The following is an 18,566-nucleotide window of genomic DNA, read 5'->3' on the forward strand; positions in this document are numbered from 1 at the left end:
TGTATGTGTGTGTTTTAGCTTGAAGTATCTGGGAGCTTCCCAGATGAATATGAACTCATGAGTGAAATATGCACTTCTGTGATGAGAAGAATATTTGTTTCTGGTTTTCATAGTGTAAACAATTCCTGAATTGCCAAGGTTTAATCTTTCTGTTCTAAGGGCTGTGGTGAATAACACAGTGCATCTGTAAAGAAGAATGTGGTCATGAAATCAACAGTCAACCGTTTTCAAACATAGATTCTGATATTTCTGCACCACTTAAATTCGACTAATTGAATACTTAATATTTTTTCTCATTGACTTTTCCAATTTGAACTGCCTCTCTTTGCAAGCAAGTAGCTATATTTAATTGCCAACATGGTAGGCTTCAGAATGACTGTCTTTATTTTCAGGAAGATGCATATTGCCTACAGTTGCATACAGCAATTGCTAATAATGGATTTCAAGTTCAAAATAAAACTGATTTTCCCCAAAACCATGATTGTAGGAATTTGTTGAATTTCCTATTCATGGCTTACTGGGAACATTAGTGTTATATGTATGTACTTTATTATTTTGACTGTAGTTCAATTTTAGCTTTGTGAGCAGTGAACTTGCTGCCTGTTTTGTAAAATAAATATCCTTAACTCTTTGGTGCTGGAAGTTGGATTCCCTGATATAACCTGCAAATGCAAAATGCATCACTGCTAACACAGGAGGTCCCAGCCTGCCTGGCACCAGGGGTTAAAATGAAAGTCACAAATGAAAATTCCAGTGCCCTGGCTTTTATATTGAACGCATTTTTCTTTTAGCTGGGGTCGGTGGACTGACATCCTCTCACATGGGCGCTATAAACGTCAACTAACGGAACAAGATGTGGAAACCATCTGTCGGACTATCCTGGTATATTGTCTTAATCATTACAAAGGGGATGAAAATATCAAAAGTTTCATCTGGGATCTGATCACTCCAACTGCAGATGGGCAAACTCGAGCTTTGGTTAATCATTCCGGTATGTCTACCACAATCAAATAATGATGCTAGTAAATAAGAAAGAATTGCTTCAGTCATGCTATGTATTTATTTTAAACTATAGCCGTTCTGGCATGTCATAGGATCTTGTCAGATTTTATGAGTAAGGTGGGCTTTGACTGGGTCAGTACTTAAAGGGAAAGTCTCCCAAAGACGTCTTGTATGATGCAGTGCTCTTCCCCTTAAATCAGTTTTGAACAAATATTCCAGCATATTTTTTACCTTCTGCTGGAGGTAGTCTTTTTCAAATGGCACTAAATCCTAAAGCATGTTTCCTTTATGGCTTTTCAGATTCATGAGAGTTTTTACAAGAAATATTTATATAATACCATTTCTGGCTAGTGCTCTGGATTTCTGAAATCTTCACACCTAAATGTGCATGGGAGTTTCAGTTGATTTTGTTGTTTGCAATTTTCTGTACTAAGTTGTGTTGCTCTTCTGGTTGTTGCATTGCCCACAAAGGAATTAATATAGCAGTGATGCTTAGCTTTAAAGTATGTTTGTAATGCACTTTGGAATGAGAGCTTTGCTATTCAGGTTTTAAGAAATATTGGGGGATTCTGTAGGTCTGTCTGCACCAGTGCCCAGAGGGAGAAAAGGCAAGAAGGTAAAAGCCCAGAGTTCACAGCCAATGCTGCAAGATGCTGATTGGCTGACAACCTGTAATCCAGATGTGCTATTTCAAGAAGACAGCTATAAGAAACATCTCAAACATCATTGTAATAAGTAAGTATTAATAAATATTTCACTTAAAGTTTTTACTGTTTGCTTTTAAAATATCCACAACTTCATTTGGATGTTTTTAGTAGAACGCAGGGCCATTTAGTAGTATGTAAATATCATTATTGCCTTTAATTTGGGAAGAGTCATCTTAACAGATGTCTGGATATTTCTGCAAGCTCTTTGTGATCAGCTTTTAAAACACAGTTAAGAAAACTTGTTTTGTTTACAAAATTTGAATGGGATCAGATACAATTCTCTCCTTTTTACCATATAAAGGAAAGAACATATCCTTATATAAAGTCTATTTCTCTTGACAGTTGGATATCTTTAAACATAAACGATCTGTAACTTACCCATCTGTGGGGTTCTCTCTCACTAAACTCCTTAGTTTTTGTTCCTTGCTTGTTAAGCTCAAATATCAAGTTCTTGGTTTCCAGATTTTCATGTAATAGTTCATCCATGTGTGGGTGTACCTCTCCTTATTTTTGTCCTCCCTTCCTCATTTGCTCTTCACATCATACAGAATATTCCTACTTTTCCTGCTTTGTGGTTGAAATAAAAATTCTCACTAAACTCTCTTGCAAAAATCAGGGAGTTGATTCAGGTATTTCTAAACTCGCATTATTAAACTGTAAGCCTTTTGGGGGGTAAAGATCATTCTCTTTTGGTTTGGCTATTACTTTGTTTTATTGTTGAACAGATGCCTCTGAAGAGGATCTCTTACATTCTTTTTGCTTTCACTTTGTAATGTCTTAGTTACTTTTGTGTCAGCTTCCTTCAATTACGTCCTGGTTCTCCATCTCAGTTTTGCTTAGGTCATCCTCCATTATAGACACTGAACCTAACCGAAACCTTGTCCCAAAAAGCTCTTGTTTTCTTTTTTGTTTTATGCTCTTGCTTTAATGTACAAGCACCGTCCAAATGTAATACAGTATTACTGGAAGGTGCTCATTATTTTGTCTTTTTATACATTGTGTCTTACTAGTACTATTCCATTATTGGAAAGAAACTATAGATATTGAAAAGTACCTGGGGCCTGTCAATAGGGGGTGTGATGTGAAGGAGGAGAGGCATTTAAGGGGTTATCAGCTTGTTTCAAGACACCAAACAAGCTTAATTCTCAACTGATGAAAGCAGATACTTACAGAATTATATTAGCAAGTGCACATCCAAATAAACTGCTTTTTGATTTTTTCCAAACTGTTACTCAGATCCATTGTTACATTTCACTTGCGCTTAAAGTAATTAAATTCCTTCCTGTAACATTCTTGTAATCTCCCAGGTAACATGTCCTCATTACTTGTTTCAGTTTGTGGACCAGACTTAAACTTTTTTTTAATATTGCTTCTGTAATAACACCATAGAACAATTACAAGGATCAGGAAGGCTGATTGATAAATCACCGTGCAAGAATGTTTTCAGTTGCAATCTTTTTCCTTCAATTCTCAGACACACCAGGACTGAGTGAATTGTAGAAGCAACATGTTTAGCCCAGGTAAAATCAAACAGAGGTGGAAGCCAATCAATAATCTGAATAAATTCCTTCAGAAGATAGCAGTAGCAATTGGCTTTACAAGAACCGATGTCCTGCACTTGTGTAACAAATTAATGTTATTTTGATGCATAGGACTCCTGAAAGGTGCAAAGAGCTTTTATTTTTTTCCCCTGCTCTTCTTTGACTTGATGTAACAGCTGTTATTGCTTAATATTAAGATGATAGAGACCCTCAGAAGCTTATTTATGTTGACACACAGGGAGCAGAGACACCTTACTGGTCCCAGATATCATGCATACAAAAAGAAGCATGTCTGACACGTTTTGAATTGTGGACATGACCTTCATTCAAATCTGTGCTCTTTTGAGGTTTGCTTGAATAACGTGTAAAACTGGGTATTGCTCCTATTGCCTCAGCTCTCTGATGAGGAGCTCTCATAACTGGTGGTGGTCTGAATTTTTCACGTGCAACTGGGTGATCAGATTACTGCCTCCCTGCTCACCCTTGCTGTTGCAGGAGCAGCAGCAATTCAACAGTTGCTGTGATGGGTTTGGATGCAGTGAGAGGGCAGGCTGAATAATCGCCATCTTAGCTGGTACTGATTTTACTTCAAGAACTAGGCAGCAGGGGGTGCCCTGAATTGGGTAAACATAGCAGAGGATGATTATTTTCAGGTAGATACTATTTTCTGCAAAGATGACCTCTTTTCTAGTCTCCTTGAAAATCCAGAGTCTGCCATTCCCTCTCCTACCAGCTTAAACTGTGACCACAGGACCTGATAGTTGCTTCAGAAATGACTGTAGTATTACAGATACGGGGAAAAATAAACATGGGCAATGAAGATTTTTCACTTCCTTATAGCACTTACATGGTGCACAGGTAAAATTAAATAGCAGCATGAACTATAAAGAGCAAAAATAGTTAATATCTCCTAAGGGAAATGAGGGATTATTATCTTTTTTCCATTCTCAGAAGCAAAAAGTTGTATAATCTGAAAAACCTGACATTCCATATTGAGGGTTTATTGTAAGGTAGTAAAACCAGATTTTATATCTCGTTTATTCCTACAACTTCTGATGTGCTTCCAAAAATGGTATTAAGGCAGCAGCTGAGGAAATTTTATGAGATAATGAAGCAGAACAGTTACTGAAAGCCATCTGCTCAGTTGTTTACAAACTTGCTTCAATACTTCAGAGGCAGTGGTAGAGTACGTGTCTAAACTTCACAAGCTGCACTAGGTAGAACTAAATGAAATGCGCCTGGGCTGGGTTGAGCTCGATCCCTCTCTGTGCAGTGTAAGCGGTTGCCAGGCAGGCCTGTTGGAAGCCAGCAGAAAGCACCACACAGAGGTGATTATGTGCCACCATCTGTCACGCTTCAAGCCTACCATACAGCATGGCTAATCAGCCTTGGCAGAATGATGGATGAACAGCAGCAGCTGCCAAAAGCCACTGTTGGCAAACAGTCCTGAAGTTAAGAACTTTTTCCCCCCTCTGCCTTCCTCTCCAGGGTCCTGCTGCGTGTCCGCATGCTGTACTATCTAAGACAAGAAGTTATAGGGGACCAAGCAGACAAGATCTTAGAGGGTGCTGACTCAAGGTTAGTACAAGTGCAGGCTTATTTTTTGCTTTATGATACTGGCTTATATAAAGAACACATACTGTAGTAATGCAGCATTTTAAAAATGTCACAACTTAATGTCTATTCTCAAGCAGTCTTATAGTATTTAAAGCATAATGGGTAATTTTCTTGGAGGTAGGGGAAATGGGGTGGGAAATGATAGAATAAGATTTTCAGTTCTGCTAATGTGGAAGGATTATTTTATCTCAAATTACAAAATTAAAAAAAGAGACCTAAAATGAATCATATTTGGATAACCATTGATATTCCACTTCCAAAATAGCCTAACTTTTTTTTTGGTCATCTTAATTATTTTTCCAGTTTCTCAAAATGCATATTTACAAAACGGCTTTGTATTTTTTTTCTTCTTCTTTTGGAACATCTCTGCACAATAATACCTTTCAGAATGTGTATAATGTTGTCTTTACAGTGAAGTAGATATATGGATACCTGAGCCATTCCATGCTGAAGTTCCTGCAGACTGGTGGGATAAGGAGGCGGATAAATCCCTTTTAATTGGAGTGTTCAAACATGGTAAGTGATGTCTTACTCCGAACAAAACTCAGTTGTAGCGCTTTCTGTTCTGCTTTCTGTGTGTAGGACTGTTCAGTCATAATATTAACAAGTATTGTTCCAAGGAACTGTTGGCTTGTATCTCCCTTTTTTTCTTGCCTGCATTAAAAACCTAATATGAGTCGTAAATATCAGATGCTGTTTTTAAATGTTTGCAGAACATTTGAGAAGAACACATTACTTTCTTGGCTGTAAATAAAACAAAACCATATTTGTTTAAATAGTAGCCAAATAGTAAGATAGATCTCCATAAACTTTGCTTCCAGCGCTGCTTCACTTGCTAACTCTGCCAACCAGTGTCAAAGTGGACGGTGGGCTTAACCTCTGCTATTAATCTGTACAAGTGCCTCCTGGGCTTTGTTCCAAGCAATATTTCACAAATGTCAGTGTTGAGAACTCCCGGCTCCCTTGAGTGGGATGCAGCCTTGTTAACTTTGAAAGGCTGGGGATGCAGAGCTGGCATGATATATACAGTGAGCGATTCCTGATTATAATCCCAATTCTCTGGAGGTCGCAGAGGTATTCTCAGCAGCCCAGCCTGACTAAAGGGGAGAATGATGGCTTATAAAACCTTTCATGATTACAGTTTGGCTTGAGGCTCTACAGCAGTTAGGAGCAGTGTGTTGTAGTACAAATCCTAATTGAATTGTGCTGTTCTGCCTATGTACAGCAGCTCTGTTTTGTGGGCTCAGCTGAGGCAAGTCTAGTCTAAAAATCATTTTCCTGCAGTGCACTGTTGGGATCTGCCATTTTCCATCTAGTCAACTTGGGCAGTAAAAAAGCAAACAGCAGTTTGAAAACCATAGAGGGAACAGTGTCATCTTACTGACATGCATCATGCTAAACCTAATGAGACAGGTTCGTTGGCCTTATGTATAACCCATGTATACAGCATTTTTGCAGCCCACATTGAGGGTTCCAGCATGGCTGGAGCTATAGAAAATGCATGTGTGTGTGTTTCCATTTGCACTGCACATTTGCAGTAGGGAGTGTTGAATGTGGAGAACCGCTTTGAAAGTGCTAAAGGGATCTTAAAGAAGTTTTTCATTTGTGATATAAAGTAAAATATTACATTGAATACTTTATTCAATATCATTTGTTAATGATATTGATGTGAAAATGTTTCTGTGATGATGAAATTTACTGATATGAAAAACTTCATTGGGTGAATGAAAAGCTGTTTCCCAGTATCCTCCATTTCTTATAAGACAGGTCCTTTAAAATCATGGTAACAACTTCTTTGTTTTATTTTAAAAATAAATAAATAAACCCCCAAAACTGTACTGCCTAAACTGTTCTACTTGCAGGTGGTCATAGATTTAAATTTTTTTTTCCCCTCTGTGCGTGCAGGTTATGAGAAGTACAATTCCATGAGAGCTGATCCAGCACTGTGCTTTCTGGAACGGGTTGGCATGCCTGATGCGAAGGCCATAGCTGCTGAACAGAGAGGGACAGACATGTTAGCAGATGGTGGTGATGGGTAAGGAGGACATGAAAAAATTAATGCATGTTATCAGCATTGTATATGTTGGCATCCGTTCATGTGTCATATTTTGCTTACATCTCGCCTGAGGATCTGAACGATTGTATGATGTAAAAAGTAGGTAGAATTGTTTACATGGAATAAAGCGGGAAATATAAATGTGTAACTTGGTACACCAAACTGAAGGCATTCGTAGCTTTTTTGCCTTTTTTTTTTTCCAGAAAGTCTGGCCCTTCTGAAAAATAATAAATTACTTGAAAATATTTCTTTTAAATATCTTACAGAGGTGAATTTGACAGAGAGGATGAAGATCCAGAATATAAGCCAACCAGAACTCCTTTCAAGGATGAAATTGATGTAAGAACTTTAACTTTCTGTAATTACATATGTGTGTATATATATATATCTATAACTGATACTCCCTGTTTATTTTAATGTTTGATTCTGAAATTTTTGAGCCACTGGATGAACACATCTTACAAAGATACTTTGTTGCTGTGTATTTGAAAGATGGATTTTTTTTTCTTCTCCATCAAATGACAAAGTACAGTCAAAATTGAAAACTAAAATAACTTCTGTCTTCTCCCAAAGGAATTTGCAAACTCACCTCCAGAGGACAAAGAAGAATCCATAGAAATCCATCCAAGTAAGACTATATTTAAAAAAAAAAAAAAAGGAAAGGCAGAAATGGATTGTTGATTTTACCATGTTAGGGAATAGCTTGTGTTTTTTTGGGGAAACACCACAATAAACTTTTTACCACCAAATCTTTTCATGCTGCACATCTTTCAAAGTAATTATTTACTGTCTGTGAATAATTCCACATTATTGCTTTCTTTGTTTCTGATTACATAGTGGAAATTGTGATGATGAAGACTGGATATTTCATAAAATGCAGCTGTTGATATTTTTGCTGAGATAATCTTGAAGTGATTGTAGAGATGTTTCTCAGTATGGAGGAAAATTGCCAAGTTTAAGTGAAAATAATAAAGTGGGAAATTATAAGCATAGGTGTTTCCTCGGACAGAATTATCTTCTTAGTAACATATTTAGAGATCTGCTAATTTAATTTAAATAGTTACAGTATTCATAATATGTTTGCATTCATAACATTGAATAATAATACTTGAAAGATAGTTATCTCTAAACACTTCACAAGCATTTCTGCGTTCCTGAGTTGAACTTTTTATTTCATACCAAAGTGGTTATCCCGTTTCTCATTTGTAAGCACCAATATTAATGAAGCATATGTTGTTATCTGATTAAATAGGAATCCAGTTTTAGCCATAGAAACTTTTGAAATGTTTAGTGATGGTTTTGCGGTGCACAAATACTTCTCTATTCTCTAGACAAGCACAGTGAAAGCAATGCGGAGTTAGGCCAACTCTACTGGCCCAACACTTCAACCCTGACTACCCGTCTGCGTCGCCTCATTACTGCCTATCAGCGCAGCTATAAAAGGCAACAAATGAGGCAAGAGGCACTAATGAAGACTGACCGCAGGAGACGTCGGCCTCGGGAAGAAGTGAGGGCATTAGAAGCAGAAAGGGAAGCTATAATAACTGAAAAACGACAAAAGTGAGTGTCTCGGATCTTTCTTCAAACCTCATTTGAGATTGTGTTACCAATGCTTTTCTTCTGCTTTGAAAGTATACCTTAAGGGTTTTTGGGGACATCCAAACTGTGTTTGGACTCCTGTTTACTCCATGGCCCCATTTTCTTCCTTTTTTCTTCACTAGATGGACAAGAAGAGAAGAAGCCGATTTTTATCGTGTGGTATCTACTTTTGGCATTATTTTTGATCCTATAAAACATCAATTTGACTGGAATCAATTCAGAGCATTTGCCAGACTTGATAAGAAGTCCGACGAAAGTTTGGAAAAGTATTTTAATAGCTTTGTGAATATGTGTAGACGGGTGTGCCGAATGCCAGTCAAACCAGATGATGGTAAGTTTTACTGATTGTAGGAATCCACGTGACTCTGTTAAGGGACAGTAAAATTGTTAAATTTGATGCCTAGGTGCAATAATTTAGAAATGGGCATACATTTAATCCATGTTAAGCAGTACAAACTGGTCTCATTGCAGAACCACCTGATCTTTCTACCATGATAGAGCCGATCACAGAGGAGCGTGCTTCTAGAACTTTATATCGCATAGAACTGTTACGGAAAATCCGTGAACAGGTTCTCCATCACCCGCAGTTGGGGGAGAGACTAAAACTTTGCCAACCAAGCTTGGACCTGCCAGAGTGGTGGGAGTGTGGTAAACATGACAAAGACTTACTGATTGGTGCTGCTAAACATGGAGTCAGTAGGACAGATTATCACATTCTGAATGATCCTGAACTCTCTTTTCTTGAGGCCCACAAAAACTTTGCTCAAAACAGAGGGACAGGTAATGCAAATGCTGTGTCTTCTCTAAACCCTCTGGGTGCCGGCTGCAGTCAAACACCACCTATTGTCCCATCCACACCAGTGCAAGAAGAAAAGACTACAGAACAAGCAGAGTCTAAAGTTGAAGGGTCTGAAAATCCAGCAGCCAAAGAAAAATCTGATATCAAAGAGGAGACAGCTATTGCAGATAAAGACACTAAACAGGACTGTGATGCTGAGGCTGAGCCTGGCTCTGTTAAATGTGCATTGAAAGACATAGAAATAAGTACAGACGTAGATCCAAAATCTATTTCGGAAAAAGGTTCAGAAGAGGACGAAGAAGAGAAACTGGATGACGATGATAAATCAGAAGAATCTTCCCAACCTGAAGGTAATATGCTTGTCAGATAGTTCTGGGTGTTTAGCATGAACCCCACAGCTGTTCTTTCTTGTGCCAGCTGATAAATGGCACACAAGGAGACATTATGGAGCTTGGGATGGGCTGCATGTAGCAGCTCCTCTGCCCTTTCCTGTACCGGGTGTCTAGATAAAGTTTCAGAAGAACTGTTCATCATCAGTGGGGTATTCCCCCCACAATGGATGATTTCCAAGGTAGCTTGCTGAGCCAATAATTCAGTCTCTGTGCCAAACATGAAGGTCGAGCCTCTGCTCTAACAGTTACTAAACAAATGCTTGAGTTACAAATGTTCAGTCAAGCCTGGTTGTTTAACCTGTTTAGTTATCTTTTTGATTTATCAGTCTTTCTGGAAGAATCTGCTTTTACCATTCTAAAGGACTTAATAAAATGTCAAGGAAAAGCTGTCCTTACTTTTTAATTGAAATACCAATAGCTTGACTCACAGCCCACCTCTATTCTATGTCTTATAGCATAGGAATCCTATATTCTTTCAGTAACATACATAAACTGTTACAATCAAATTTTACTTCATTTCTGAAAGCTGGAAAAAAAAAACCCACCTAGTCTACATGTGAGCAAACAACTCCAGTTATGTCAGTTAACTTATTTCAACTCCTGTTTGTTGCATGTCAGCCACAGGTTGACATTGGATGATTGGGAAATTTTGTAGTTAATGTATGGTCATGGTTATTCTTCAGCAGGAGCGGTTTCTCAGGGTAAGAATTTTGATGAAGAAAGCAATGCCTCTATGAGTACTGCGAGGGATGAAACACGTGATGGATTCTACCTGGAAGATGGGGATCCTTCTGTGGTTCAGCTGCTTCATGAGAGAACATTTGCCTTTTCTTTCTGGCCTAAGGTTGGTTAGGGATACAGTGGCATGTGTCATCTTCAATACAAAGAAAATATGGGAGGTGTTGTGTTGTACAAAGCTCTCCCTTACTTTGCCAATTCTGTACTTCTAGTGTGCAAAGGACTCTTTTTCTAATAATGATTTGTGAAATAGCATTTTTGTTTTTCAATTACTTACAAGTTGGCAGAGGAAATGAAAGGAATTGCTTTATTGCCAATGCTGTTATTTAGTAAAACAACAAACTACTAAAAGGCATTAGTTCTTATGGGCCCATAATTGTATGTCAGCAGAGTCATAGCTCTCATACCTCTTTTGACAGAAGCAAATTTATGATTTTAGGTTATGGATTTCACCTGCAGAGCAGTCTACAGTATTGAGAGCAGAGATTTTTTTTTTTTTTAAGATCTCCTTTTTATTTTGGGGTGGGGATATTGTACAGAAGAATATTGGTGACCTACCTGATCTAAGCCATTATGTAATGTTGATGGATGTAATTGTATTAAGGTGTCCTGCAAACATAAGCAGCAATTTTAGGTAGGATAAAACTATATTTTATTTTGGTAGCAATGCAGAAAATTATCTAATATAAAATGTTTAAAAATATGAAACCATAACCTTGTAATAAATCCATACATAATTTAGTACTGTCCTTACTGTGCAGTAAGGATAGAGAGAGAAATAAAGTAGTAATAGTCTTAAGCTTACTAATCACCATAACAGGGCCATCTGGTTTGGGGGGGAGGGTGGGCAGGGGGACCTTGCTCTTAATAGGCTTATTCCTGGGGAAAGCAAGCAGTCTGTTGCAGCTGCTGAGATTTGCAAGTGGCTCTTGCGCTGTTTTGCTGTTCAGGAAGCTAACTGATGCTCATATTCCCTAACCAGCAGTATTTCTCATAGTTCCGAAGTTTCTGCTACTTCAAGCAGGCTAAGAACAGGCTTAAATACTGAAATAGAAAAATCAAAACGAGCCTGCATTTTCTTTGCTTCCAGTATACATTTTGGAAACATTAATGTTATTCCAATTATGATGAAAAAAATAAAACATAAAAATCCTTATTCTCTATAAATTCAGTGTAAGTAGACTAATAAACATGATTAGAGTTTTTTAGTGTACACACTTCAGTGAAATTTGAAACGATAATGGGCGTGGAATGAAAATTGACATTCATTAGATGTCCCTAGGTTGGTGCCCGTTTCATAATGTTGAACTTTATTAATAGTGACGCTAATGAGGATCCACTTCCTAGGACAGACTTGCCAGATCCAGCTTCTTGGATCTTACAAACCACTACCTTAAGATACTGATTGCAGATGTTTGATTTTTCCCTTCCTGTTAATTTTGCTAACAGCTAAAGTTTAGCAGTATAAAACAGTACTGAGTCAGTTTGTCAGTTGGTACATTGTCTGGCAGAAAACTTGTTCTGTCATTCTCCCTCCCTCCCTACAGTGTGTGCTGCTTTTTAAATTCTGATGATGTTTTATTCCATGTAATTCTCTGTGTTAACTTGTATCCTGACTTGCGAGCATAGTTGTTTTTGAATGTGTTTTAAGTTTTGCAAGCTGGACTGTGTAGTTATACTCATTTTGAGTTTAAAACATGACTTTCACACTAAAGGTTCATTATGGACCATTCTTTTATGCAGGACCGAGTAATGATCAACCGATTAGACAACATCTGCGAAGCAGTGCTGAAAGGGAAGTGGCCAGTAAATAGGCGCCAGATGTTCGATTTCCAGGGGCTCATACCTGGGTATACTCCAACAGCTGTGGACAGCCCTCTGCAGAAAAGGAGCTTTGCAGAGCTCTCCATGGTTGGTCAAGCCAGCATTCGTGGCAGTGAAGATATCACTGCTTCTCCTCAGTTATCAAAGGCAAGAATGGACCTTTCTCATTTTAATAGAAAATATTTTATTCTGCATGCACTTCTTTGTATAATAGGAAAAATAAAAAATAACACTTTTTTGAAGGCTTTGTTTTCAAAGTTGCATGGTTAGTGTTTTATTTTAAATTCAGTATAGCGAGTATAGCTTTGTTAATAATTGGAAATGATCATTTTTCATTAGGAAGATGCACTCAATTTATCGGTTCCACGTCAGAGGAGGAGGAGACGAAGAAAGATTGAAATTGAGGCCGAGAGAGCTGCCAAGAGGAGAAATCTTATGGAAATGGTTGCCCAGTTACGTGAGTCTCAGGTGGTCTCAGAAAATGGACAAGAAAAGGTTGTAGATTTATCAAAGGCCTCACGAGAGGCAACAAGTTCTACCTCAAATTTTTCATCTGTTACTTCAAAGTTTATCTTGCCTAATGTCTCCACACCCATGTCTGATGCCTTTAAAACTCAAATGGAGCTGCTGCAAGCAGGTCTTTCACGCACACCCACAAGGCATCTACTAAATGGCTCTTTAATAGATGGAGAACCGCCCATGAAGAGGAGGAGAGGAAGGAGGAAAAATGTAGAAGGGCTTGATCTGTTATTTATGAGCAGCAAACGGACATCATTGACTGTAGTAAGACAGCAACCTTTTTGTCTCATATTTGTTCTGTGTCTAGTACTTTCTGAACATGAGTTTAAAGTGTTTTCATACTCTGGCTAATGGTAATGTGCAGTTTTTACCCAACCAGCTTTTTCTTTGTGTTTAGAGCTATTGCTTTAACCAAACAAGATGTTGTCCATATCAAGTTTTAACTCTAGCAAGTTGAGTCTGTGTTTTAAGTAGCTTCTACTTTCAAAAAGACAAAAACTTTTTTCACAAAACATAATGTATATATAACAACGTTTATCTTTGTATAAAAAGGAAGGTTTTGGGGCCATTAACTGGGAATACCCTGTCTTTAGTTGTATGTTTCTTAATATACAAGGGTGCTAAATTTATAAAGTTCTCTCATATAGCAGTATTGTTTTACATAGTATGAATATTTAAACCCCATTAACTCTTGCCTATACAGAATCTCTTTGAGCATTTAACATTAGTCATTTGTGAAATTACTTCCCCCAGGTAACTGTTCCTTTGAAGTGAGAATTAATACCAATGTTAATATTTCTTAGGAGGATGCAGAAGTGACCAAAGCTTTTGAAGAAGATGTGGAGGCCCTACCAGCAAGGAACATTCCATCTCCTGGTCAACTGGACCCAGACACTCGCATCCCTGTAATCAATCTCGAGGATGGGACCAGGCTGGTGGGAGAGGATGCTCCTAAAAACAAGGATTTAGTTGAATGGCTTAAATTGCATCCTACTTACACTGTAGATATGCCAAGTTATGTACCAGTAAGTATGTGATTCTAAAAGTGCGGCTATAATAAATTAGTATGGAAATAGGTTTTACAGATGTCAGAACCAATTTCTTCACACTGGGCATAGTCATTGGGTTTTGTAGCTGCTGTTTGATTTCAGTAGAAACTTTCTTTTTAGCCACACTTACTGTAAGATCTAAATTCCCAAGAAGAACCAAAATATGTGGGTTGTTTTTTCTTTCTTAATATTTATATTTAACAATGTGTTTAAATAGTGTTTGTGTCAAGTTGTGCAGAATTTTTTGACCTGATGAGGGGAGAAAAAAGAATTTTTTTGAGACAATCTGAGTGTAAAGTATAATTGGCCCATTCTTAAAATTTTTGTTAGAAAAGGTTCCATAATTGGTGATTTTTGACAAGAAAATGAAAAACTAACAAGCAATACATTTGTCTTCCTTCCAGAAGAGTGCAGATGTGCTGTTTTCCCCATTTCAGAAGCCGAAACAAAAACGACACAGATGTCGAAACCCTAATAAACTGGATATAAACACCTTGACAGGAGAAGAAAGGGTACCTGTTGTAAATAAGCGAAATGGAAAGAAGGTAAAAATTGTTAGTTTGGTAGAATTGTTTAATAACTTCTTTGCATATGGAAAGCAGTCTTCCTGTTCCAGACTTTCTCAGAAGTTGAATAATTTGGCACTGGGGTTTAATCTTACTAGATTCTCCCACTCAGTGTCTCTAGTTCCCTCTCTGCTCTTCTGATATATTCATATTAATGACTTGAGTGAATAATTCATGACTTTTTGAAACTGTATAGCTTATTTTTTCCTTATAGCAGATAAACCTAACCTGCAATATTTCACTATTGTTTTAAATGTGATCCTTTCAATTCTAGCATCATTTGCGGGTCTCCATGTAGTTTTCCGCAAGCTGAATTGAAAACCATTACTGCCATCCTTCAGACATGAAATTGCACAGATGAAATGTGTCCATATATGTAGCTGTTTTTTAATTAATACTTTGATCTTTTGATTTAGATGGGTGGAGCTATGGCCCCTCCAATGAAGGACTTGCCAAGATGGTTGGAAGAAAATCCTGAATTTGCTGTTGCTCCAGATTGGACTGACATTGTTAAACAGTCTGTAAGTGAAACTTTTGGTCTGTGCTTCACTGCAGATTATAGCATGGAAAAATTGAAGGCTGCATAAATTTTTCTGTGCAAACATTGATTATTAAGTCCTTATCTCATAGCTAGTTTTGAACTAAGGAAAATGTAGTGTCAGAATGGGAGTTACCCAGCTCTGAGGGGGATGGTGATAGAAGGCTGCTGCAGAGTGGGATTGCAATACACTGGAAAAAATCAGGTACAGTAAAGCAACTTTCAGCATTTGTTTTACATTAAAATTTTCGTATAAGCAAGGAGCCTTAATAAATGCAATATTCATACGTTAAGCAACTATTAAAAAAATATTTGTCATATACATAACAGAATTCATCTTGGTAGCAGGCAGCATCAGAGGATTAACTTTTCTGCCTTTTATTCTACCATAATTGTTTGAAAATAAAGGATACAGTTCAGCAGATACCTAATAAAATATCACTCAATATACTGGAGTTCAGTACAAAGTACAAAGCCATAAACTCATATAACTGCAATATTTTACTACATTTTAAATGAAGCTACAGAGTTCCAGCATATTTTCTTCTACTGCTGTGATTAAATAAGTAAAATCTGTGGCTTTGCTTTCTTTAGTTTTTCTTGTGTTCTACTGCCATTCACATTAGCAGCTAGCTAGTCACAATTTCCTAGGTTTGAAATACAAATCACTTTTGTAATACATGAATACAATGAAATCCTTTCTGTTTCTTCCATGTTATACAACAGTTCTTGACATGTTGTGCCAAATATGTGTGTTGAGAACTGATTGCAGGAACTGCATGGTCATCAGTTACTGCTAAAAGCTATAAAAGCTAATTGAGGATAAAACTATGTTTTTATATCCCCTTTTCAGGGTTTTGTTCCAGAGTCCATGTTTGACCGTCTTCTCACTGGACCTGTTGTGAGGGAGGAAGGAGCAAGCAGAAGAGGAAGAAGGCCAAAAAGTGAAATTGCCAAAGCAGCTGCAGCAGCTGCTGCTGTAGCATCAACTTCGGGAATCAACCCACTACTAATGAACAGTCTGTTTGCTGGAATGGACCTCACGAGCCTCCAGAATCTACAGAACCTGCAGTCTCTCCAGCTCGCAGGCCTCATGGGCTTCCCGCCAGGGCTAGCAACAGCTGCTGCTGCTGGAGGGGACGCGAAAAATCCGGCTGCCATGTTGCCTCTGATGTTGCCAGGGATGGCAGGATTGCCCAACATGTTTGGACTAAGCGGACTGTTGAATAACCCAATAACAGCTACTACTGGAAATGCCACTACTGCTTCTGGTCAAGGAGAGGCTGAGGATGGCACTTCAAAAGCTGAAGAGAAGAAAAATGAGAATGAAGAGGAGAACAAAGTCTCTGAGAAAAGCACAGACACTGTTTCTGCTACTGACTCCGCAAATGGATCTGTCAGTGCTGCTACTGTGGCGACTACCGCCACTGCCACCACTACCACCACCACCAACACTGGATTGCCCACAAACCCTCTGGCCTTCAATCCTTTCCTGCTGTCTACCATGGCTCCTGGCCTGTTTTATCCATCTATGTTTCTACCTCCAGGACTGGGAGGATTGACTCTGCCTGGTTTCCCAGCACTAGCAGGACTTCAGAATGCAGTGGGCTCCAATGAAGAGAAAGCTACTGACAAAACTGAAGGAACTGCCTTTAAAGATGAAGAAAATCTAGAAGGCAGTGATGCAGAGGAGAGCCTTGATAAAACTGCAGATTCCTCCGTTTTAGAAGATGAAATAGCACAGGGTGAAGAATTAGACTCACTTGATGGGGGGGAAGAAATAGAAAACAATGAAAATGATGAATAACCAGTACCAGTTACAGTTAAAGTGTTTTAAACTTTTGACAAGTGGTAGTCCTACTGTTTACACTCACAGTTAATGTCCATACTTAGTTTTTATAAGCTGTTCTGTAACATAGTGTAGCAAAAAAAAGTTCAAGTCATGTTATACAGATGTGTCAAAAGGTATCTTGGTCATTAAGTATTGTGCAGTGCATTATTTATTATCCCTAGGAGAGATGAAATTTGAGAGGTGATCATGTCTTTTTAAGGAAATTGACATAATGCTCTGCTTTTTTTTCTTTTGGTACCATTGGTATTATGAAAGCAGCAATTTGTAATCAAGTGGCACTAATAGAAGGAAGTGCTGCTTAAAGGAAGGATGAAGTTATATATTTAATTTTTTATTTTTATTTTTTTTGCTGTGAAGGTCAAGATGAAATTTTCCATACATATCATACTTGCGCTTCATTTTGACTGTATGGGAGTTCACCCACTCACATGCGCGCACACACCCCCACACACACACTCTCTCTCTGACAATCTTTCATGATAGTGTGAATGTCTCTGTCTTGAGACACAGCAATAATAAGGCAGCTGTTGAATGTGAAGAGTACCTTTTGGAAATTAACCCACGGAGAAGGTTCTTACAGGATAAAGCTACAGTTTAATCGTCTCGTGATCTTGTAATGCACTGGTATAAACAAAAAAAAAATCAGGTACCTTTTTTAAATTAAAGGACTTTGTTACTTTAGCCACAAAGCTAAACAGCATTACCTCAACTCTAAACTAGCCTTGAAGTTTACAGACATGACTTTGTAAATGTATTGTTTTTCTTTGTTGTGATGTCTTTTTATTTTTTTTTTCCTTTGGAAACTGCTATCATGTAAGATAAGATGTAAATTGCTGCCAGCTGTAGTAATGATGCTTTTAATAAAAGTGACCCATGATATGCAGAGATGTAATCATAGAATGTAGTGTTTAGGGACATCACAACTGGTGTTCACATTTTTTATATTTGCATTGTGGCTTTTTTATAGCATTTTTCTGCTATATTCTTTCATAGATTAGTGGCTGCAGTATGCTGAACTGATTGTCTTCAAGGGACTGGACAGGAAGAGAAACCTTGAATTACCTTCATATTTTTCCACTCTAAGTAACTCTACAGAAATGCACACTAAAAACCCTACTCTACTCCTTCAAAGGGGCTGGAGAGACTGAGAATACTTTAAAATGTGTTCAGCATGTGATAATATGGTACACTAAAGAACAAAAGGGCAAAAGAAGAATGGGGCTTTAATAGGCACAATATCTAGGTCATTTATCCTTGGTTAATGGGTAGAAAAACACAATGCTATAGTGACAGCAAGGGATACAAAGGCTCTGTGGTATCCTGTAGACCAGAGCTTGTGATGCCAGAAACCACTGTGTCAAACAACCTACATGAAACTAAAACTGACCCACTTTTCATAAAAACCAGTGTCTCTTCTGGAGAGCTACCGATTTGTACCCTTTTGTGACCTTTGATATTCGAGATAAAGTATCATCTGAGAACTTCTGTTTTCACAGTGTTGTCACCTTGATGCACACATATGCAACCATCTTGGTAGTGAGGATAAAGGGTTAGACTTTCAGTGCAGTACATGAAAAATTAGCTATTTAAGTAGCCGGCTGTGGGTGGACCCTCATCCTATGACTAATATTATCTGTGCTTTTGGAATGCTGAAGCGCTGCAAACCTCCCTCTCGGATGCCGTATGAATTTACACAGGAGCTCAAATGGCCGAGCAGTGCCAGGCCAAAATTCAGTCGTGGGAGGGATGTATGAAAAGGGGCGACTG

The 18,566-nt window shown here is 38.0% G+C and overlaps 1 protein-coding gene across 1 annotated transcript in view; it reads left to right on the plus strand.

The window, feature by feature from the left end:
* The window catches only part of CHD7 (chromodomain helicase DNA binding protein 7), a 132,978-nt gene extending 115,296 nt beyond the window's left edge, over nt 1-17,682 (plus strand). Inside the window, exons 22-38 of the mRNA XM_067290491.1 lie at nt 792-991; nt 1,578-1,737; nt 4,739-4,828; nt 5,280-5,383; nt 6,773-6,902; nt 7,190-7,262; nt 7,497-7,551; nt 8,255-8,483; nt 8,645-8,853; nt 8,994-9,671; nt 10,397-10,557; nt 12,195-12,422; nt 12,615-13,058; nt 13,598-13,819; nt 14,248-14,388; nt 14,826-14,930; nt 15,801-17,682. Of these exons, the coding sequence (XP_067146592.1) occupies nt 792-991; nt 1,578-1,737; nt 4,739-4,828; nt 5,280-5,383; nt 6,773-6,902; nt 7,190-7,262; nt 7,497-7,551; nt 8,255-8,483; nt 8,645-8,853; nt 8,994-9,671; nt 10,397-10,557; nt 12,195-12,422; nt 12,615-13,058; nt 13,598-13,819; nt 14,248-14,388; nt 14,826-14,930; nt 15,801-16,754 (4,183 nt within the window). The 3' untranslated portion in view covers nt 16,755-17,682. The remainder of the gene's footprint in view (nt 1-791; nt 992-1,577; nt 1,738-4,738; nt 4,829-5,279; nt 5,384-6,772; nt 6,903-7,189; nt 7,263-7,496; nt 7,552-8,254; nt 8,484-8,644; nt 8,854-8,993; nt 9,672-10,396; nt 10,558-12,194; nt 12,423-12,614; nt 13,059-13,597; nt 13,820-14,247; nt 14,389-14,825; nt 14,931-15,800) is intronic.
* Nucleotides 17,683-18,566: the final 884 nt, after the last annotated feature.

Source organism: Apteryx mantelli, chromosome 2, assembly GCF_036417845.1.
Source record: "Apteryx mantelli isolate bAptMan1 chromosome 2, bAptMan1.hap1, whole genome shotgun sequence".
NCBI classification, from domain to species: domain Eukaryota; kingdom Metazoa; phylum Chordata; class Aves; order Apterygiformes; family Apterygidae; genus Apteryx; species Apteryx mantelli.